Genomic DNA, 24,550 nt, shown 5'->3' on the forward strand with positions numbered 1-24,550 from the left:
AAAATGCCTAGTGGCCACAAAAGAAAAGACCCTATGACAAAGGAAATTAAAAAAAAAAAAAACAGGAAATAAGATTTAGCAATTAAACAGGAAATAAAGATGACATGAAACACACAATATAGTTTGCATCTTGTTACACAGCCTTGAAAGATGAACTAAAAGATAGCTACATATTTAATATAAAACAGTAGTGTAGATGACACCATGTGTTTAGGCACAAAATAGTTGGCAAAATGCCTGAAAATCCCCCATAAAGTTCTTTTAGTTAAAAATGCCCTATTTATTGTTCATTTGTTAGAAATAGCCAGGGACAGAATTAAAACAGAAGTTTGCAGCTGAGCGTATTGTTCAAACAGAATGGTTCTCCTTCAGTTACATTTATAAATGAATGTGAGATGCCCTATTAGCAATGGCGGTGCAGTGCTAATTATGCAGAATACCGTGATTACTTCTGCAAATGTAAACAAAATATCAGCTCTTCCACGAAGATAAGAATTAAAATCGGAGAAAAGCTGCATGCATACTATAGGCCAGAGCTGTCCATCTGGAGGCCAATGGGTCAGATGTGGCCCTTTGAGGGATATTTATGGTCTACTGCATGTAATTTGTTGCAAAGCACTGCAATAAGCTGTTCCTTCACACTTTATATTTAAAAGGCGTAAAGTGGAAGAGAGAAGAGAACTGTAAAGACTGAGAAGTCTCACATAGCGGCAAGTGACAATACAGAGCATGGAATGTGTCCATCACACAAAATAATTAACATTTTAGATGGCCTGATGACACTATGCATCAGAACCAGACCAAAAGGAATATTGTTGAATTAAAGTTGAGCCGGATACTTTTTTGCATTCAGAATTAAATGAATTGTGCAGTATATAAACTAAACCTGGCTAAATAGATAGCATGTGCAAAATAAAAAAAAATTCTAATAGTTAGTTAGCCAAACATGTAATATATAAAGTGGAAACAAAGAGAGCTGAAAAGCAGGAAGTAGTGTTCTGGCTATTATGTTATACATCCAGTCACTCCAGCCTTTATACATTACATTTTTGGCTAACTAACTATATCTGAAACATGTTTTATTTTGCACATGTTTTTATTTTTACACTGAACTGTTCCTTTAAATATGGAGAGAACACTCAGAACACTCTTCCTTGTGTGCCATAGCGCTTAAAGGTACAATTCAGCGTACAAATAAAAACTGGGTAAATAGATTGTATGTGCAAAATAAAAACTTTTCTAATATAGTTAGCCAAAAATGTAATGCATAATGGCTGGAGTGACGGGATGTATAACATAATAGCCAGAACACTACTTCCTGCTTTTCAGCTCTCTAACTCTGAGTCAGTCAGTTACTTGAAGGGAGGCCACATTGGACATAATTGTTCAGTGAGTTTGCAATTGATCCTCAGAATGCAGGTCAGATTCAAAAGCAATAGCTATGACCCATGTGGCCCCCCTTCAAGTCTCTGATCGGTTACTGCCTGGTAACCAATCAGTGGAAACCAAGAGAGTTGCAAAGCAGGAAGTAGTGTTCTAGCTATTATGTCAGACATCCAGTCACTCCAGTCTTTATACATTACATTTTTGGCTAACTAAATATGTAAGAAACATTATTTATTTTGCACATCCTATCCATTTACCCAGTTTTTATGTTTACCCTGAACAATTCCTTTAGGGAAACCCTACATTGGCACATTGATATGAGAAGGGACAGATAATATTACGTATGAAATGTATGACGTCATTGGATAAGATGTACAGCATTAAACCCAGTTCTCAAAAAGCTGTATGGCTAAACATATAAGGACACTCTGCAATCTATGTAGGCTTGTAGAATGAGAAAGGGATGCAGTCAGAAGTCTGTTGTAAGCAGCAGCCTAGCCTTTGTGGAGATTAAATGATATATTGAGGTGCCTTTCTCTTAAAGGGTGTTGATTTATGCCAATATGATAAGGCTAAATATTATTAGGAGAATATTCTTGCAGAGTAGAGTGCACAACTTTGTATGTGATCACAAGAATAACATGTTGTGGGGTAACAAATAATCACTGACCAATAACATTTCCCACATTCTGGCTACCAAGAGTATACAATGTTGTAGAGATTGTAAAGGGGTTAACTTTTAACATGTTATATAATGGCTCTAAGCAACTTTTCAATTGACCTTCATTTTATATATATATATTTTTAATTATTTGCCTTTTTCTTCTGACTCTTTCTAACTTTCAATGGGGGGGGGGGTCACTGACTCATCTAAACAAAAATGCTCTGTAAGGCTACAAGTGTATTGTTATTGCTACGATTTATTAATCCTCTTTCTATCCAGGCCCTCTCCTATTCATATCAATGCATAGCTGCTAGGGTAGTTTGGACCCTAGCAACAGGATTGCTGAAATTGCAAACCGGAGAATAGCTGAATAAAACTCAAAAAACACAATTAAAAAGGAAGACGAACTGCAAATTATCTCAGAATATCACTATCTGCATCAAACTAAAAGTTAATTAAAGGTGAACAACCCCTTTACATTATGAGAAAGTCATGAGATGTATACATATGTTTGAGGGTGTCAAACTTATTAGTAACAATGTCATTCAATAACACATTATCATCTATACCTCCCAAAAAGAAAGAAATTACCCTTAAAAATAAATGAAGATAACCAAGGCCTTATATCAGTAAAATATATAATAATAAGTCTTTGAGTAAAGTAAGAGGAAGTGCATATACCACATTGTACTGCTGGGGAGGTGAAACTGGTAGAATGACTTGGGGGCAGGAGCTGGCGGAGTACTGGAGCGGTTGTGAAGAGGGCTGGAGGGTCTTGGTACCAGCAGAGCAGCATGCAGAAGATAGGACACAGAAATAAGGGGTGGTGGGTTCAAGAGGAAGGAAAACAAGAAGGTTGGGAATCAGAGGATAAAGGGAAGGAAATAAGATCATGTTAGTTGTATAACTATAACCAAAGAACTTCCATAACAGTTCATCTAAATAAGAACTGAATAAAAGAAACAAAAATAAATACATCAACTAAATCAATCACTGGATCAAAAGCTCACCCTCCCAATATAAAGCCTTCTGAGAAATGTACCACTGTATAAAAATATTTTAATATTTAATTCAGCTTCCACCACTCATCTGCATTTTCATTTTATCAATCTACTGCCCGGCTATATGCTTATGTTTTCCTTGAGCTTCTTGACACATGTAAGGAGTTGTGTGCTGCTTGCTCTACATGGGACTGGTCTAATTGGCCACATATAAATAATCTACAGGCAGTGAAACACTAACTCATGAGGATGCAAAAGTGTGTTCAAGAACCCATCAGAGGTGAACAGCACAGACATTCTGGAGCACTGCCTATAGACTAACATTCCAACTGGCACTGCCTATAGACTATTTCTGACAGGGGTCGGTCTGGGATGCTGAGTAGGTATTACATGCTCCATAGTGGGTATTACATGCTCCATAGTGGGTATTACATGCTCCATAGTGGGTATTACATGCTCCATAGCGGTTAAATTACACGTTGAATCTTTTAATTTTGTACACACACAGACATGTGGGTGGTCAATATTTAAGACTGACCACTTGTTCTTATAGTATTAGAGCTTAAAAGGAACAGTAACACTAAAAAAGTAATGAAAATATCATGTAATGTTGCCCTGCACTGGTAAAACTGATCTGTTTTGGTAAAACTGATGTGTTTGCTTCAGAAACACTACTATAGTTCATATAAATAAGCTGCTGTTTAGCAATGGAGAAAATGTAAAAAAGGCTATATGCACAGGTTAAATAGTGGATAACAGATAACACCATTATGTTCTACAGAGCTTATCTGCTGTGTAACCTGAGCCTTTTCTCCTTTGAATGGCTGCCCCCACAGCTACACAGCAGCTTATTTATATAAACTTAAGTAGTGTTTCTGAAGCAAACACAGCAGTTTTACCAGTGCAGGGCAACACTGCATTATATTTTTGTTACTTTAAAAACACTTTAATTTTTTGATGTTACTGTTCCTTTAATACAGCTCTTAACACCTGCTGTGTGTTTAGGCTTAAAGGACATGTTCATCCTTTCAATTTTGTACATACCTGTGGGTAATCATTTAAGATTGTCCACATGCTCTCATAGTGGTTCACCTAGGGCAGATTTGTTAATATTGAATATTGAAATTGGATTATTTGTTCCACTAAACATGTCAAAATCTAAAAGTAATAGGTCACCTTTCCTTCTCCTACAAGAAGAGCTAAAACAAATCACCAGTCCACTAAGAAGCCTTCTGTATAAACAAACCTCTCCCTTCCACCCGCTTCTGACTTTTCTAGGATTTCATATAAGCAGTGGCTCATTATACAGAGGGTTGGCAGTTTTTCAAATTATTTTTTTTTTATTATAATGACCCCCTTCTTCTAAAGGGATTAGCAACGCTTAAAGGAACAGCAACATCAAAAAAGTAATACAAATATAATGCAATGTTGCCCTGCACTGGTAAACTGCTGTGTTTGTTTCAGAAACACTACTATTGTTTATAGAAACTGCTGTGTAGCCATGGGGGCAGCCATTCAAAGGAGAAAAGGCACAGCAGATAGCAGATAAGCTCTGTAGAAGATAACGGTATTATCTGTTATCCAGTATTTAACCTGTGCAATATAGTCTTTATTTTAATTTCTGCCATTGCTACACAGCAACTTGTTTATATGAACTATAGTAGTGATTCTGAAGCAAACATCAGTTTTACCAGTGCAGGGCAACAAGTACATGATATTTTTATTACTTTAATATACACACTATATATTTTTTGGTGTTACTGCTCATTTAAGAACCAAAATTACCCATAGTATTGCACAGCAACATCATACCATTCCCAAATAACCCAAAGAAGCAGCTTGAATACACATGCTGGCGTTTACTGCATTAATCTATCAAAGGATGACCGAGCATGCAGCTCCTGAGAATTCATGACAGTTGCTGCTAATGAACAAACAATCAAAATCACAAAACAAAATGCACAACAAATAAAAGACAGGTTATCGGGTTTTTTTCTTGAATAATTCATTTTGTGTAAACAAATAGCTAAAAACTGCAAAGAATAGTGAAGTGTGTAAAATGATTAGAAACAAATAAAAATGGTGAGATTAAAGGGATACTGTCATGGGAAAAAAATTTTTTCAAAAAGCATCAGTTAATAGTGCTGCTCCAGCAGAATTCTGCACTGAAATCCGTTTCTGAAAAGAGCAAACAGATTTTTTTATATTTTGAAATCTGACATGGGGCTAGACATATTGTCGATTTCCCAAGTCATGTGACTTGTGCTCTGATAAACTTCAGTCACTCTTTACTAGGGATGCACTGGATCCAGAATTTGGTTCGGGATTCGGCCTCTAAGCAGGATTCAAATCTGGTCAACCAAATCCTAATTTGCATATACAAATTAGGGGCGTGGAGGGAAATCGCGTGACTTTTGTTCACAAAACAAGGAGGTAAAAAATGTTTTTCCCTTTCGCAAAGGATTCAGGGGTTTGGCCGAATCCAAAATAGTAGATTCGGTGCATCCCTACTCTTTACTGCTGTACTGCAAATTGGAGTGATATCAACCCCCTCCTTTTCCTACCCAGCAGCCTAACAACAGAACAATAGGAAGGTAACCAGATTACAGTTCCCTAACACAACAAAACATCTCCCTGGTAGATCTAAAAAAAGAAAAGCACTCAATAGCAAAATCCAGGTAGATCTAAAAAAAAAAAAAAAAAAACACAATAGTAAAATCCAGGTCCCACTGTGACACATTCAGTTACAATGAGTAGGAGAAACAACAGCCTGCCAGAAAGCAGTTCCATCATAAAGTGCTGATTCTTTCTGAAAGCACATGACCAGGTATAATGACCTGAGATGGCTGCCTACACATCAATATTACAACTAAAAAAAAATACACCTTCTGGTTCAGGAATGCACTAAGTGAACTACTGAACTAATTGCAGTGTAAACAGTGTAATTTAGAAATAAAAACGACATCATAAAAATCATGACAGAATCCCTTTAAGTGGGAAGAGACACATAACACAAGAGATGTAAAGAGAAAACAATCCCAAGTAGTGAGATATATGTTAAATTGCAGGCTGTAGCGGATGGTCAGATGACATTGTGTGATGACTCACCTGTGATATTAAATGGTTACTCAGGGACTGTTGCTGGGGAGTGGGTGGAAGTGTTTGGTGAGGATGGGGCTGCTGTTGCTGTGCATTGCATGGGATTATGCTTCGAGAGGACTGCTGAGACGCTTGAGTGCATACTTCTGGGGTACCAAGTAGCAAACCTGCAAAAACAAACAATTCTAGCCTCAACGTTTTGCACTTAAATGATTGGAATAATGTAGCGGACCCTGATAATATTATAATGGTTTGTCATTTGTAAAACACTCGTATATGCGCTAACACTTGGGTCATTAATTCTTAGCAGGATCATGTTTTCGAAATGCAATTTTTTGGAACAATAAATAACCTAACAAGCGATTTTGCTTAAGAGTTTTAGGCTTGTACTCCGCTGTATATTTATTTCCCTTTTTATAACCAAATCAACAACAGAATATGCAATTTGGTCAATCCGTCTACGATCAGGTTAAATGCATTTTGTGCATTTACAATTTCATTTCACCCCGAATAACCCCCCTTTTGTTGAAACTGGACTTTTCTTAAAAGGGGGTGCCCACCCAAAACTGTTTTTGCATAGTAAAAGAACAATTATCAATGGTTAGAATTATTCAATTTTTTTTCTGTGGTACTTGTTTATAACAATCTGCTCTCTGGCTCAGACTCTTGAAAAATTAACAAGATACCAGACACAAGATGGCTTCTGATACACTGTTTCGATAGTCAGCAGTAGTAGTATAGAGAATGTAAACAAGAAACACTGATCCTGCTGTCCATAGCAAATACAGTTACAAATAACCAATACATATTTTGAATTAATGTTTATGGGAAAGCTACTTGGAACTCCAGTTTCTTCCATTATGCAACCAAAAAAAACAAGAACCCTGTTTTGGCTGGAGCTCCCCCTTTAAACACCACTCTTATCTTCATGGCAGCATTTGTTCTTGAAAGATGCAACAAGTATCTGCATGACATTCCTGGGGTTATACTAGCTAACTGCCCTTCTAATAGTGTTAGTGGTCATGACAGTAATCCTAAAGTGACACACTAGATACACAATATTATTGATCAAACCAAAAAATATTTAACCCCTTCAATGCCAAGCACAAACGTGCAAAATGCCAGACAGTGCACCAGACAAAAGTCTCTATATTATCTGGTGCCACAGAAAAGCATGGGGAGCTAGACATAGGGGTATATTTATCAAAGAGTGAAGTTAAAGATCACCACAGTTTGCTAGAGTGAAATTCCGCCATTCTCTATTCATTTTTATGGGATTTTGAAAGGCGTATTGAGGATGAAGTTTCACCCATTGATAAATACTCTTTTAAAAATCAAATGAATGGAGAGTGGCGGAATTCCACTCTAGAGGACTATGGTGAACTCTAAGTTCACTCTTTGATATATATACCCCATTGAACTGATTGTGCAGTGCTTAGAATTTGATACCTGGCCTGCCAGTGCGGTTGTTGGTGCTTTTATTGCTCCCAATACTATCCCCTCTTGTTAAGATGGAGATGCCACTAAAGCTGCTGGCTTTGGTTACAGGAGGACGCATGTTTCGACAGGAGCCATCTGAGTCTGTGCTGCTCCAGGGCCTGGGATCCAGAGACTTCAGTTCGCTTTCAGTGCTGCTCTGCCGACTGCCAGAGCCTCGATTCAGCAAGTCTCTGTTCCCTCTGCGTGAAAAATAAGAATACAGACATCAGCTTTCTTTGTACACATCTATTGTGCAGTGAGTTGAGTGCCGCCAGCTCCCTTGCACAGCCTGGGAAAGGAGGCAGCAGGAAGTGGAACAGATGGGCAGGACTAGTAGGGTTTTTGCAGAAATTTTCAATAAAATAACCAGAAACACAACTTTTTAAAGCACATTCCTTCTATATCTAAAATAGTTTAATGCACTGGCACATTCTTGTTTTTTACAGAACATGTAGAAAACAAACATAACAATATCACTAAAATAAACTACATGCATTGATTACAAATGCATTGCAAGATAGGAAAAAGGATCCCGAAAAGGAAAAAGCATTTAGTATATCATGCTGCAGTGGAAGAAACTCCTAGGAAGTATGGCTTCCTAAATAAAGACTTAACAGAATGCTTTAATACAAGTACACCTGCACGAACATTTAAAGGGGAAGTAAAGTCTAAAATAGAATAAGGCTAGAAATGCTGTATTTTGTACACTAAACAAACATGAACTTACTGCACCACCTAATCAAACAAATGATTTATGCTTTCAAAGTTGGTCACCATCTTGTAATTTGTTAAACATCTTTGCAAGACTACGCACATGCTCAGTGTGGTCTGGGCTGCTTAGGATCGTCATAAATTATCAAAACAGCACAAGTCAAATAATAACTGCCAGAAGTTGATACAGTAAGACTGTATCCCTCCCTTAAATTAAAGGTGAAGCACCCCTTTAACTATGGAAACAGCTTTCTCCAAATCTAGATGATTTGGCATTTTTTACAAAAGGGGTTAGGTGTAAACATACACAATAAACCAAATATTATTATAGGTGTTCACTTATAGATTACCACAGGGAAGAAAAATGGCTAACAATCCTGTTTTAGATACAAACTTGTAAATAATTGTTCCCCTTTTTGTTTTGTCAATCATTACTAAATTTACAAGGTAGAGGAGCGGACACTTAAGCTGGCCATAGACGCAAAGATCCGATCGTACGAATGAACGTACGATCAGACTTTCCCATCTCCCGACCCTCCACTAACCATTCAGATCAAAGTCTTACCATTCCGACCAAATAAAGTAGTTAACCAGATCAGCCGATGTTCTGCCCCTGACAGCAATTGTACGATCGTTATGTCTGACAAAGCTAGTGACAGTCTCCCACTGAAAATCATACGATTGGCAATACACGCAGAGATATTATCGGCAGCCGACAGAAATTTTCTAACCTGTCCGATCGACCAAACGACTGATCTCCGCCGGACGGAAAATGTCGGATCTCTCCACACATGGTCCGAAAATCGTACGAATCCACGATTTGTACGATCGGATCGTTGCGTCTATGGCCAGCTTAAGTATCACAACAGTTAACACCTGCATGTGATAGAGTTTACAAGCAGCCAACCAAACTTTCTCCACTGTGACGCTCCCAAAGCTGTATCTGACAGTGTGCCAAACTGCCATCATCTTGCTCTCTGCAACAAGGAAAATATAACACCCCCCAAAATGCATAGAATTTAAACAGAAAAGCATAGAACTTATCAAAGAGGAGAGATGCTTGCTAGAACGTAACAGGCAAAGAAGTTATATCTTCTGCAAGACAATATGTGGATGGTTTGGGTAACTGAAATAAAGCATCCACTGCTAGTGAATAAAGTACCCCCTCTTGTAAATTACAAGGATATTATAAGTTACCGAAGGGGTTTCATGACCATATAAAAACACGAGTGTGACAGAAATGACATCAGAACTCACCATTTCTAAGTATAATATAGATATTCATGGCTTTTGTGTATTATATAGTGAATAAAGTACCCCCTCTTGTAAAATATAAGGATATTATAAGTTATCAAGGAGTTTCATGACCATATAAAAACACGAGGCCGAAGGCCGAGTGTTTTTATACAGGTCATGGAACTCCGAGGTAACTTCTAATATCCTCATATTTTACAACTGGGGGTACTTTATTTATTATAATACACAAGTTTCAGTGAGTCATGTGACAGAAATGACATCAAAACTCACTGTTTATAAGGATATAATTTACAAGATATTCATGGCTTTTGTGTATTATAAAAGAATATTACAAATCACTTTGGAATTCCATGATCTTTATAAGCACTTGCTCACTGACCCTGTGACTTTTTATGTTCACAGGACTCCCGGTTGACTCCCAATATCCTAATGAACTGAACGTTCCTAAATAATGGTAATTTATTGTTGAAACCCCTGCTTGCTAGAATGTGATCAGAACAAGGTGAAACTTGTTGGCACTAAAAATAATCCAGGCTGATCTGAAATGACGACATAGCAAATAAATATATTCTTAGGACTGGATGTTTTCTTTGCAAGAACAAATTTTTAAATTTTTAACCTATAGCAACTGATCTAGTGAGTTTCCAGATCTTCGCTTAGGTTAGTCATTGAAGGGGATGTTCACCTTCCAAAAACTTTTTTCAGTTAAGTTGTTTTCAGATTGTTCTCCACAAATAAAGACCTTTTTCAGTTGCTTTCCATTTTTTTTATTTTTCATTGTTTTTTCAAAATTTAAAATTAAGGTTCCTGTCTCTGGAGTTTGTCAGATCCAGGAGCATCGGAACTGTTACAACTGGATACATTTAGTGGTTACATCAGCTGATACATTTCTGAGCAGTGGCTTTGGAATATTAGCAACTATTGTATCGATTCTAACAGCTGCCTTAAAAGGTGGACATATCAGGGAGAGATCCGCTCCTTTGGCAAAATTGACAAACATGCGGATCTCTACTTGTATGTCCACCTTTTAAGGTGGGCGATATCGGGTTGATCCGATTGTGGGACCTAGGGCCCAATGGTTGGATAATAATGCAGCCAATACAGGCGGTCCGCTGGACTGCATCAACGAACAGATCCGATGGGATTTTTAACCCTGTCCGTCTGCAGTTTTTATCACCCCGTGTATGGCCATCTTAAAGTGGACCTGTCACCCAGACACAATAAAAGTCCTTTTCAAATCCAATTTCTATTTTTTTTATTAAAGCATTCATAGCTGTTGTAAATCTCAGCTGTCAGTCAAATATTGCCTGCCCCTCCTCTATGCCTTAGGCATAGAGACGGGGCAGGCAATTACTTTCACTTTCCATTCAGCACTTCCTAGATGTCACTACACTTCCCACAGTCCCCCTCTCTCTTTACCAATTAATTGTGTAGCCAGTGCATGGGGATGGACATCATGTCCCCCATTCTGGTGCATAAACAAGACTCTGAGATGATGCAAGACTTGTCTTAATAACAGTGTCCACAAAATGGCTCCTGCCTGCTTGCTAGAATTAGGAGTTCCCAGACTGATGGAAACAAGATTCAAATAATTTATATAGTGTAATTAAAGTTCATTTTGCTTGACTAATGTGATAAAATAGGCTTTTGAATAATTTTTTGGGTGACGGGTTGAACTTAAAGGAAACTATACCCCCAAAATAAACACTTAAGCAACAGATAGTTCATATCATATTAAGTGGCATATTAAAGAATCTTACCAAACTGGTATATATATTTAAGTAAATATTGCCCTTTTACATCTCTTGCCTTGAGCCACCATTTCGTGATGGTCTGTGTGCTGTCTCAGAGATCACCTGACCAGAAATACTTCAACTCTAACTGTAACAGGAAGAAGTGTGGAAGCAAAAGACACAACTCTGTCTGTTAATTGGCTCATGTGACCTAACATGTATGGTTTGTTGGTATGTTTGGGAGCACAGTGAATCCTACCATCCCAGGGGGCGGCCCTTATTTTTTAAAATGGCAATTTTCTATTTATGATTACCCAATGGCACATACTACTAGAAAAGTATATTATTATGAAAATGGTTTATTTACATGAAGCAGGATTTTACATATGAGCTGTTTTATGCAATATCTTTTTATAGAGACCAACATTGTTTGGGGGGTATAGTTTCCCTTTAATGAAACTCAGGGATTCTGCTCAGCAGGGATAAAGTTAAGAAATGTATCAAGTAAATGTTTCAATTTAGAACAGTTAGAGAGTCAGAGTCCTTCCCCGTGCCAGAGCTGCTTTAGAAGGTGAAACATGAAACTTTACACTTCAATGTTAGAAAAACCATCACAAATAGAAAGTACTTGGAAAAAATCTTTATTTCTGGTAAACTATCTAAAATCAAATGAACTGGAAATAGTGTTTGAAGGTGAACATCCCCTTTATTTGCATCTGCCACAGTGGGGCGTCTAAATGGGTAGCAGCACATAGCTAAGTAACAGAACCCCAAACACCCCTCTCAGTCTTGTATTCTACAGCTTTAAACCTACAAATTCCTTGTTCCATTGCTTATTCACAGTTAATTACCTGCCCACCCCCATGGGTATAGTCAAGCCTGAGGCCACTCAATGTCCCGTCACTGGAGGGCTTTCACAGTGCGTATTAAATGATTAATAATGCAAAGATGAATGGCTGCTGGCACATCCTGAACATGATACCCATGCCAGAGAAAGAGAGAGAGAGAAAAGATGTTCAAGCAGTTACCTTCTCTGCTTGGCAAATGTATTTCTCTGGGTAGGGGCAGAACTCCTTAAGCTTTGCCTGCTGAATGAGGATCTTAATATGAGCTTTTAATATGTTGAAGACGGTGATATCTTGCGACAAGATGTAATTTTTCTTAATTTGATTTACCATTTTGTTCTGCAGATCTCCACTTTGGAATTGAAGCGGGTTTCTGGTTGCTAGCTTGCAATTACTCGCAACCAGAAAGCAGTTTGAATAATAGGCTGGAGAATGAACAGGAGAGGACCTGGGCAGAAAGTTAAAAACAAAATAAGAAAAGCCCAGCCTCAGAACAAATTGTATTAGATGTGGCTTTTTCCTTTAAGCACAAAGAGATTAAAGGAGAATGAAAGCTCCAGAGGCATTTTATTGCCAATAGATTAGATGCAATAGTGCAAGCTAGAATTCTATATTTATTCTATAGAATGTTTTACCATACCTGAGTAAAAAGCTCTAGAAGCTCTCTCTGTTTGTTTAGGATAGCAGCTGCAGTATTAGCTTGGTGTGACATCACTTCCTGCCTTAGTCACTCCCTGCTCACTCATAGCTCTGGGCTCAGATTACAGCAAGGAGGGGGAGAGAGGAGCAAACTGAGCATGCTCAAGTCTGAGCCCTGAGGTTTAAGCTGAAAGAAGAAAGTCTGATACAGAAGCCCATGTGTACACAATAGAGGGAAAGAAATGTGGTGTTTCTTTTGACAGAGGACTCAGAGCAGCACTACTTTGAGGGTTAACTGGTATATTTAGGTGGACCTTTCTGATAAGGCTTACTTAGTTTTAACCTTTCCTTCTCCTTTAAGCAGGGTATACATCACGCAAGAAAAACCCATGAAGATGGGGAGTGGTATACTAATTTTTTGACATTTTAACATGGTATAAAATTGTACCAAGTAGCAAATACTAGCAAGCAGCCCAAATGGGAATGGCAAGATTGCAATACTCTGATTTACAGATTACTACCAATATCTGAAGGAAAATCGTGCTGCAATTGTTGTCACTTCGGGGGGAAAGAAATCCTCTTCCAGTATGGACCACCTAAACATCTCTACATACATACACAAAATACAGCCATGCAGATCACCTGTACCTACAGCATCAACAAAAGGCTAGAATGAAAACCAGTCAAGGAGTCCAGTGTTGTCACCATTACCTTTAGTCTGAATCACAAAAAAAACACAATTTTACTGTATCTCCAACTTAGCATCACACTTAAGTAATATTTTATATGTAAGAAACCTTAATTGTGTGAAATGCCATAATTAGACCGAAAACCTAGGCTTTTAGGATGCTGTCGGGAATCAGGAATGCAGTAGAGAAAATTAGCATTTAGTTGTGTCAATTATCTTGTGGATGTATGAAGAGAAAGGTGCTGATTCTATTCCTGGCTATATTCTCAATTCCCCTCCTCACCTTTTTTTTATACTAGCTTTTCATTCTGAATAGTGTTGCTGTTTCATGTACTCCACAAATAAGATTTAAAGGAGAAGGAAAGCTACTGAAACAGTTTATTGCCAACAGATTAACCACAATAGTGCAAGCTATAACAATATATTTATTCTGCAGAATGCTTTACCATACCTGAGTAAACAGATCTAGAAGCTCTGTTTGTTTAGAATAGCAGCTGCCATATTCCTGCCCGAGTCTCTATCTGCTCACTGATAGCTCTCTGCTCAGATTACAGCAGGGAAGGGAGGGGGGAAAAGGGAGAGAGGAGCAAACTGAGCAGGCTCAAGCCCTAGCCCTAGAGGTTTAAGCTGAAAATGGGAAGTCTGATACAGAAGCCCATGTGTACATAATGGAAGGAAAGAAATGCTGTTTCTTTTGACAGAGGACTCAGGGGAACATTAGTTCAAGGGTTAACTGGTGTATTTATATAGACCTTTCTGATAAAGCTTACTTAATTTTAGCCTTTCATTCTCCTTTAACAGGAAACTAAACCCCAGTCACTAAGGGGTGGCAATTTGCTAGGTACTCCCGAGTGAGACCAATCACTAACCTCAGACCAGTGAGTACTCCCAGTGAGATGTGTTTTATAGAAGATAAACACTGGCCCAGGGTAGGAATTCAGCAAGTAAGTCACTGGGAAGGGCCTAACAAAGTGGTACAACCTTCCCAACCATGACTTTGGGCATAGTTCCCCTTTAATAAGAGAAATTGCTACAACAGACACTATTCCACTGTATAAAAGTGAGGCGAGCTGTGTTTCTTCAGCATTATCTGGAATGCTTGGGGTTTTATGGGTATATGGGGAAGCCTTATGGCTATTATAAATTTTTAAACAAAAACAGAGCCCCAAAAATGAGGATTGTTTGTAATAAATCTGGATCTATGCAGCTCAGATATTGTAAATCATTAATATACGCGGATATGGTAGAAAGTTTACAGCACTTTATTAAGGAGTGAAATAAACTATAAAATATGCTTAATTAATCAGTTTCAAATATAATGATATTATAGGTATGTTCCAGTCAGTTTGCAGCTGAGTTTGCAAAGCCTTCTGTTCTTCAAGTTTGGCAATTCTTTGCCTGCTTATCGTGAATCCAAAGCAATTTCATATTTTATTAGCAAGATTGTTCAAGCTAAGAATCCCAGACTAACAGCAGCAATAATGGGTTTAACTAATTGAATATCGTTAGGATGTGGGCCATGTGGCAAAACATGATTTCCCTGGTGATGAATAGATCAAACTTTTAAAAATCAATTTAAAAATTGTGTAACAGATTTACTTAACACCCACTACAGTTTGGGTACATTTTTATAACTGTGATGATGGTTCCAATTTAAAAACATTCCCAGCACATCCCAATTACAAGCAATGACAGGGTTATAGACAAAAGAAAGCTCAAACTCGTGTAAATAGGAAGAAACTTCCTCACAGACTGATACAAGCTGAATAAATGTATTAACTGAGGAGCACTCTAAAACTTTACAAAAAAGCAGGCTTGAATAAACAGACAGAACAATGAAGTACGTAGCAAAAGACAAAGTTGCAGCCAATAAATACATTTTCCTTAAATGAGCCAAAGAACACTGCTCCACAAACAGTACAGGACATAGGAAACAAAGCACATGGCAAGAGAACTTTACGAGCAGCCATGCCAAAGGAGAATGGGGGACCACTGCCCTCAACAAAATAGATATTGAACATAGAAGGTACCTAAACAACTGTCTCCTTTTGTGAGAAATAGTGGTAAAGCCTTCTCTGTAGATTCTGTTGATTACATCAAGAGGGCACAATATTCACATATGTTTTCCCTTTGGAGTATCACAAAAAATACTGACATATTACACTAACATCAGTGATCTTAAGAAATGTTATTAATAACCAAAAAATTAGGAATATATTTTACAAAATGTAAACATTGTCAAAACCAGAAATTGAGATTGAAGTTACCAGACAATGCAGCCCTAAAATCCCAGAATAATTGACACTTGGTTATTTGTTAAATTATAATAGGAGTTGAAGCTTATCCTCATCTGGACACTCAAGGAAGTCTATGGGAAGCCATAATACAGGTACAAGGTATCCTACCACACTCCAAAATTGTACAGGAAGGGCAATAGGTTCCTGATGATAGTGCCAATAGTGTATTAATCTAACAGGAACCTTAGATTGTAAGCTCCACTGGACATTAATAAACGTGCTCTGTAAAAAGCAGTGCAAAATTTTTGCAATAAAATAAAGTACAGGTATGGGACCTGTTATCCAGAATGCTTTCCAGATAACGGATCTTCCCGTAATGTGGATCTTCATGCCTTACGTCTACTAGAAAATCATATATGCATTAAATAAACCCAACAGGCTGGTTTAGCTCCCTATAAGGATTAATTGTATCGTAGTTGGGATCAAGTAAAAGGTTTGGTCTTACAGAGATATTTTTAAATATTTGGATTAAATAGAGGCTATAGGAGATGGCCATTCCAATAATATCAGAGTTTTCTGGATAATGGGTTTCATAATGGATCCCATACCTGTACAATAACTGTATCTTGTTACTAGGGATGCACCGAATCCACTATTTGGGATTCGGCCGAATCCCCGAATCCTTGGTGAAAGATTCGGCCGAATACCGAACCAAATCCTGATTTTCATATGCAAATTAGGGTCAGGAAAGGAAAATGTGGAAAAAAATCTTCTTTTGTGACAAAAAGTCATGTGATTTCCCTACCCGCCCCTAATTTACATTGCATATTAGGATTCGGTTCGGCCAGGCAGAAGGATTCGGCCAAATCCAAATCCTGCTGAAAAAGGCTGAATCCTGCTGAAAAAGGCCGACTCCTGGCCGAAACCCAGATTCAGTGCATCCCTACTTGTTACCCAAAAAAATTGAAAACAGACAATACCCTTCCTCACAGCATAACATTTTACTTTTTTCCCAATAATACTTTAATCATTTAAATAATTTTTAAACATTTGGATAAAATGGTGTCTATGTGAGATGGTCCGTATTTCGGAGCTTTCTGTATAACGGATCCCATACCTGTACAATAGCATTAACAATACTGAAAAGGGATGTGACCTATGACCAGCCTTGTCTAACGCCCCAAGGATATGGCAGTATGCAATGGACTGATAAATGTCAGTAAATTGATAGGGGGAAAGAAAAAAAAAAAAAATAGGACAAAAGTTGGTTCATAGCATTTACAGAGAGAAAGCACAACATTCCATGCCTGGTATATGCATTATCAGAAAAAAGGAATTACCGGCATACAAGACTCCATACACGCAGGGTTTATCCCGCTTGCATGATTTTTTGCCAGTGTAGAAAACCATTATTAAAACCAACTACCGTACCCTGTTTAGAGTTACAGATAAGAAGCTCAACTAGGAGCCAGTTTTCATCTGTCCTCATCGCAAAGTCAGATAAAATCACAGGCTGAGTCTCCACCACCCCCTCCTTGACTTCACCAGCAGTCTGAGCGTGACACACAGAATTTGCATGAACTGTCAGGCTGTGAAAGCGGGGGTAGGTGAGAGGGCTTAAAACAAAACGTGCAAGATCTCCTCAAATATGTATCAGCAAGCGTTTCGAGTACAGGAGCCATAGCATAAAGTTACTGGAACAGAACAGTAACAAGCTTCCGAAGTGACAGATTTAATATTAACAGAAATAAAAGGAACTACTTACCTGCTTTCTACAATATGACCATTTTGGGCAGACTGAAAGGATTAAAAGAAAAAAGAGGCTTTAGATTGACTCAAGGGAATTACATGCATTTTATAAAATATACAGAGACATAACAGAAATATGTTGCCAATAAAAATTAAAAATCTTCTAGCTTCTAGAGTCATAGGGTAAATTTAGGGAAGATGTGTGAATATTCATTAATCTTAAACTCATGCTGTTACCCAATAGAGTACGTGCTTCAAGCCACTGTTTTATTTGGGGAATTGTCCAACAAATATTTGAGTGAAACAATCCCAACCAAAATGACTTTCAAGAAGTGTTTCTAGAATTTAGTAGGACAGGCATTGTCACCCCAAATAACCTTCAGGCTAAGCCCACTCCTGGTTTTGACTGGGTATGGGACTCCCTTTCAGGAGTCTGGTAATACATGTGTGTGTGTGTGTGTGTGGGGGGGGGGGGGGTGTCTGTGTATTTTCCAATTCCTAAATCTGGCCATACACTTCCAATTAAACTCGCTTGGCAAGGTCATTAAACAAGTAGTTATGGGCCCAATGTGGCCAGAAACAAATGCTAAATCAGGCAAGTCTGATCATTGGTCCCAAGTGCAACAATCTGATCCAACACCAGGCATATGGAGGACCATCAGATGAGAACCGCTTCAATAAGCAAATGCAGTTTCATTAAATGGGAATTTTAAACCTATCCAGTCAATATCTGGCCAGTTTTCAAGGACATATCTGTCAGTCAGGCCTGCTGGTGGGCACCATACATAGGACAATAAGCTGCTGACTGTCACAGAGCAGTGGCAAATCATGCACGAATTTAGCAAGTGATTTGACCAACACACTTTAAGGGATGCATTAGTAATGCATTATATTTAGAGAAACATCTGTTTTGGCATCCTTACATGCTTTTTATATTCCTCTCTCTTAATTTCATTAATTGATTCCTTTAGGTACCCTGGTTTGTATAATGAATGAGAGCAAATAACTTTTACTTAACATACAAGGAAAGTCTGCCCTACAGTGAGCTGACAAATACTTGTAAAACGTTCTGTGACAGAATCATGAGTGATTAAATGGTGCCACAGCTGAAAGATCTAGCTACCCATTTTTCAATTACATTTTTCACTACAGAACATGAAAAAGGCCAAATAGTATTCCAAGAAAAACATCAAAATAGAATCACCTACCTCCCGTGCAAAAATTCTCTCTCGTACCCGTTGATATTCCTCTTCTCTCTCTTCTATGGACTTGCTCCGTCTGCCATCCTGTAATGGTACTCTAATCTAATTTTTGGAAGAAAGCAAAGTGTTAGGGCTCAGCGCTGCACTATTTAAAGCCTTTTAATTGATTTTTATAGCCCCCAGTCTGCTCACAGGCCCCACAGACTTATCTGTAGGACCTCATTATTATAAAACCTGGCCGGAGAACATAAAGAATGTCCGCTAAGATGCCAAATACTTATAAAAAGAATGTGATACGACTGCTGCTATGTTCTACCAGATAATAGCAGCGGTCAAATCTGTCCAGTGTGCCACTCTCCATAGATACATTTAAAATAAACTCAGTTTTTATACTTAAAGGGCTATTCGTTAATGTAAGGAAATATCCTATTATTCATTTGAGCAGATTCAATCTTTTTTGGAAAGGCTATGCTGTTTTATAAGCAGCTTTGGCTCCTATCAAGCAGCACTTTGAAATTTCCCAGTTTTGAAGGTTCCTGTTGCTATAGAAACCAGGAGTGAGAAAGCAGTCGCTCCATTTTGAGGCATTATTCTTGCCAATATTTGAATTATAGGACACTGTTAAGTAGATAATGCTAAACTAAAATGGATAGTAGCATTTTTCAAAAGGAAACTTGGATTATACCTAAGAATACAAATGAAGTATCTTCAAAATACATTCTATTTAATGAAAAAAATCCACAATCCCAACTAGTCAACTTATGTGATGTATGGTGATTTTAAAACCCTGTCTTTTTCAGGATTTTATGTATTGTATGTACAGTTAGTTGACCTACATTCATTATACATATGTGTGTTCCTATAACAGAAGGCTAGTTGAAGTAACTAATGTAAATAATATGTGCAAGGCTGAAGAATATATTTAATAATTTTTGGGAATTCAGACAGGGGAGGGCTGGGCCATGTGCCAGTATGTAAGTAAGGATAGCATAGAAGATACTACTACTATTATACTCACCTGATTATCATCCCGATCCATGCTGGCATCATCTCTCTTCAGAATGAACCGCTGTTGGAATTCACAGCTCTTCTCATCCTTGATGTGCTCAGAAAACCTCTGGTCAGGACTGAGGACAAAATGAAAATGAGGGTTCTTAAGTGTTCTTTTACCATTTTATCCCCGCTCATCCCATTGCAAATTTCTACATTTGTCATCAACCTTAAACAAGTTAATATATAAAAGTGAAGGGGGCAGGTCAAGCTGACTTTTTCAGATACAACAGTTAGGGGCAAATTCATCAAGGGTCGAATTTCGAGGGGTTAAATCCCTCGAAATTCGACTGGGGAAAAGAATCGAATAGAATCGAATAGACAATTCGGGCAAATTTACGCACTGGCGAATAGTCGAATTGGCGAATATTCGCCAGGCGAATAGGCGCTCGATCGAATATTCGCTCGAAGGATTTTCATTCGATCGAATGCCTTTTTATTCGATCAAAAACTTGGAAAACAAGCCTATGGGACTTTCCCATAGGCTTTTAAAGCAATTCGGTAGGTTTTAGGTGGCGAAGTAAGCAGTCGAAGTATTTTTAAAAGAGACAGTACTTCGACTATCGAATGGGCGAATAGTCGCAGCGTTTTTGCGCTCGATCCAGTACTTCGACTATCGAATGGCGAATAGTCGCAGCGTTTTTGCGCTCGGTCTATTCAAATCATTCTACTCAGGTGAATTTACGCCAATTCGATAGTCGAGGAGCACAAAAATTCGAAGTTTTTTTACTTCACTCGAAGTTAGTGAATCGGCCCCTTAATTTGGATAAGCTTGCAGACATAAAATATTTATATTTGTTCAGGATATAAAGCAGCACTCTTCTTAAACATCCAAAATGCTAATTCATAAGATACAACAGGGGAATCAGGGAAATAAGCATTTCTCAAAACTGTTTCTCAACATAGATGCCTGCATGCATGAATAACATAAAAACCCTAACCAAAGAGAGGAATAATCCACAAATAAATACATTTTCCATAAAAAAGAGCAGCCGCCTAGACGGATTCATTAGACTGTAAGCGAGCAGCCTCTTTGGAAAATGGGACAACTCTGGAGCGGTAAAAGCCACAATTGAAGCATATATATATCTCTTAGGGAGATCAATTACGGACAAAGACCAAGAAATGTGGAAAAAGTCATAACATTCACCACAACAGATACAATATACAAAAAGCTATGTTTTTATAAACAATAATAATGAACATAAAATTATTTAAGTAGTTAATGTAAACTTACATTCGTGTGTTACTGGTCTTATTGATGATGACGGCTTTGCCTGTTTGGTCTACATTATGATCCATGCCAAAGTATGCAGCAGCACGGTGTAAAAGCATCCTGTGATATGAGGTCATCTGTGGAAACTTCTTAAACTGATTGCTGGGGTGTAACAGAAAGAACATTAGTAGAAAATGACAGGAGAAGGACAAAGTAGTAGATTTTAACATAATGAAAAAGGTTTTGATTTTTTGCTTTTAGAAAACAACACGAGCACTTTGGCTCTTTCATCTTAGAAATAAAAAAGAAATGCTAATTTTTAATTAAAGAGGAAGATACCAAACTTTTTTTAATATACGATAGAATAAAATGATTTGGAAAGCCCCATATTTCCTGAGTGGGTCAATAACAAAATAGTTTCATGAAGATTACCAACCTGTATAGATCAACCAACCATAAAACTACACTATGACATTATCAAATAACTGCACACAAAACAAGTTTTGTTTTAGATTGCAAGGACAAAAATGTTAATGAAAAAAAAGTAAAATTTTCTGGGTATGTGTGTTTTTCTAATCTAAACTACAAAACTACAAAGCAGCAAATGCATGCTAATTCTGTGGTATTTAAAACACCACTGAACAATGATTGTTTTATGGACTAAAATCAAATCAACAATGTGGAACTGAAAATATGCATTAAAACTTCTGAAATGAAGTATACGGTGTTATATGCTCACATTTGGGCACATTTTTTTCACCTTGTTTCGCCGCGAAAATGACACCGATAGACTTGTGTGGCACCGTGCGTCTAAAAAATTTGGTGAAATTTTTGGTGAAATGAAATGGGTCAAATTGACCCAAGCCTACTCACTATTCATACTGGTTAATAATATACTTTTTTCAGACAAATATGCCTTGTTATATAACAACAACCAAAAAAGTGACACATGTAAGTGAGTGGATTTGGCAAATTATTTATTGATGTGTTTTATGACTGTCCAACACCCCCAGCACAAAACAATAAGAGGTCCATTTATCAAATACGAATTCATGTGAAATTTTTTTCCTTTTGAATATACAATTAGACTGGGAGATTATTTAAGAAAAAATTCAAATGGCTAAAATTCGATAGAATGGTTCCGACCCAAAAATTTAAAAGATATTCAAATTGTATTAGATTTGTACAAATTTTAGGAAGGCTATTAACATCTTCAAATGGGTCACTGGACCTCTGATATTAAATTTGTACATGAACTCTGCATGTTTTAGGTGGCGAATGCAGTTTCCACTATAAACTGATTACACTATGCATACACTATGCAAAAAGAAAAAAACTGTATTTCAAACACCTACCTATTATCATTAATGAATTCAAGAATTTCTTGTTCTAATTTTAGCAGCATCATTCTGTCCCTTGGAAACAAAAAGGTAATGTAATGTTTAGCAATGTATTAAAGGGATGAGTGATTCACTTGTTGAACTTCTTTCTAAAATTAAATTGTGATTAAACACATTCATGCCTTAAAATACAATTTCAGCAAGTTATTACCTTGGATTATTTTTCAGTGTATTCACTAAAAATTCATGTACATCTATTCCTGTAGAGTCTGTGTACTCCTGACTTGAGTCTTGCAGGGAGGGGAAAAAAAGAAACAAGGTGAGAGCTCATAACACTTATCTGTAATAGAACACCGTTTTGTTTTTCTAAATTCAGGTGGGTAAAATCTTAGTTCTAGTTAGAGCATTACTATTATCCTCACAGACTTTTCGTTTATAGTTAATTAGTTAAAGGCGTTCACCTTTGAATTAACTTTTAGTATTATTTAGCGATATTCTGAGGAACTTTGTGGTTTTTGATTTATTTCATTTTTTATTCAGCAGCTTTAGTTTTCAATTTCAGAAATCTGGTTGTTAGGGTCCAAATTACCCTAGCAACCAGGCACTGGTTTGAATAAGAATAGGAGAGGCTATGGATAGAAAGATAGGAAAGAAAAATATCAATAAATCTGTAGCTTTACAAAGTATTTGTTTTTAGATGGGGTCAGTGACCCCCATTTGAAATCTGGAAAGGGTTATAAGAAGGCGGCAAATAATTACATTAATTAAACTTAATAAGAAAGCGAGACAATTATGTCTAATACTGGAAGATAGAAACACAGAATTCACTGGTAGAGGAGAGTATAGTAATCAGTTTAGTGCCCAAATATCTACATCCACCATTGCAATGAGAACGCCATGTTTGACACAAAATTAACACAACTCAGGGATGGGCCTTGCTCAAACTGACCATGTCCTGGTTCGTGTGGAGGGGCTGAACTTCAACCCAACTTAACATTGCAACTATGTAGCAGCGTTCTAATGGCAGGATCCGTAATTTCCTTAGTAATGATGCCAGAACTGGTAACCATAGCCAATAAGTAGTGACAAGAGAATGTTCCTCGGCTTTATATAAAGAACAATATATTACAGGGTACTAGGCTTTTTGTACAGTCACAAGTGTTTCTTAATAAACTAGGGACACTTGAAAATAGAGAGTTATTTGTACCTCTGGACAGCATTTTCTTAGGACCCTTTTCTTTACTTTTTTCTTCTTTCTCAGATCCATCTTTACAGGCTTTCTCTTCCTTGTCAGATGGGCAGCTAATATGTAGATGGATGACATCCTAAAACAGGAACAGACATTTCAGATTCCGTTTGAAATGACAATAAAGGATATACACTCTCTCGCAATGCGAAAGCCTAGCTGCAGAGCAGTCTCAGTTTGGGCAGCAGAAGTGTAAGCTTCTCTTCCCACACAGACAGTTCTGCCAAGCCCTGCATTTAGGCACTGAACAGGTGCAGTGCAGGTGGCAGCAGTGCAAGCCTACACATAAATCATTGCCAAGAACTCTGTTTTGTCTGTACGGGAAGAATTCTGAATCTTAGATCGTGTTTACATGGAGGCTTGTGCTGACGCCTCCTGCGCAACAACTGTTAATCTCAGGCACCCTCTGCGATGGTTTCTATGAGCATATTTTTGCTGTTGTGTTTATGATAGCATACAACTGTATGACTGTATTTTGCTGACAAAATCTAAATGCATTCCAATTTGTTTATCTTGCATATATAAATATAGCCAGCCTTGAATAAATACAAGAAAATAGGATTACAATCCAGCTAAATAAAGGTTAAAGGGATTCTGTCATGATTTTTTTACAATATAGTTTTATTTCTAAATTACACAGTTTACACTGGAAATAATTCTCCTGAACCAGCAAGTGTATTTTTTTGTTGTTGTAATATTGGTGTGTAGGCAGCAATCTCAGGTCATTTTGCCTGGTAATGTACTTTCAGAAAGAGCCAGCACTTTAGGATGGAACTGCTTTCTGGCAGGCTGTTTCTCCTACTCAATTTAACTGAATGTGTCGCAGTGGGACGTGGATTTTAATATTGAGTGCTGTTCTTGGATCTACCAAGCCGCTTTTCTCTTGTATTAGGGAGCTATTATCTGGGTACCTTACCATTGTTATGTTCTTAGGCTGCTAGGGGGGAAAGGAGGGGTGATACCACTCCCAACTTACTGTGCAGTAGTAAAGAGTGACTGAAGTTTATC

The 24,550-nt window shown here is 37.6% G+C and overlaps 1 protein-coding gene across 8 annotated transcripts in view; it reads right to left on the reverse strand.

Annotated features, from left to right (window-relative positions):
• The window catches only part of r3hdm2.L (R3H domain containing 2 L homeolog), an 83,009-nt gene that overhangs the window by 17,356 nt on the left and 41,103 nt on the right, over window positions 1-24,550 (reverse strand). For 4 of the 8 annotated variants that reach the window (XM_041581090.1, XM_041581091.1, XM_041581092.1 and 1 more), the window contains 11 exons: window positions 23,504-23,621; window positions 22,508-22,586; window positions 22,312-22,371; window positions 20,978-21,118; window positions 19,709-19,817; window positions 18,697-18,792; window positions 17,505-17,536; window positions 15,533-15,586; window positions 7,600-7,829; window positions 6,160-6,317; window positions 2,732-2,824 (listed from right to left, as the gene is read on the reverse strand). In XM_041581090.1, the coding sequence (XP_041437024.1) occupies window positions 2,732-2,824; window positions 6,160-6,317; window positions 7,600-7,829; window positions 15,533-15,586; window positions 17,505-17,536; window positions 18,697-18,792; window positions 19,709-19,817; window positions 20,978-21,118; window positions 22,312-22,371; window positions 22,508-22,586; window positions 23,504-23,621 (1,170 nt within the window). 8 annotated transcript variants of the gene reach the window in all.

The sequence above is a fragment of the Xenopus laevis genome, chromosome 2L, assembly GCF_017654675.1.
Source record: "Xenopus laevis strain J_2021 chromosome 2L, Xenopus_laevis_v10.1, whole genome shotgun sequence".
NCBI classification, from domain to species: domain Eukaryota; kingdom Metazoa; phylum Chordata; class Amphibia; order Anura; family Pipidae; genus Xenopus; species Xenopus laevis.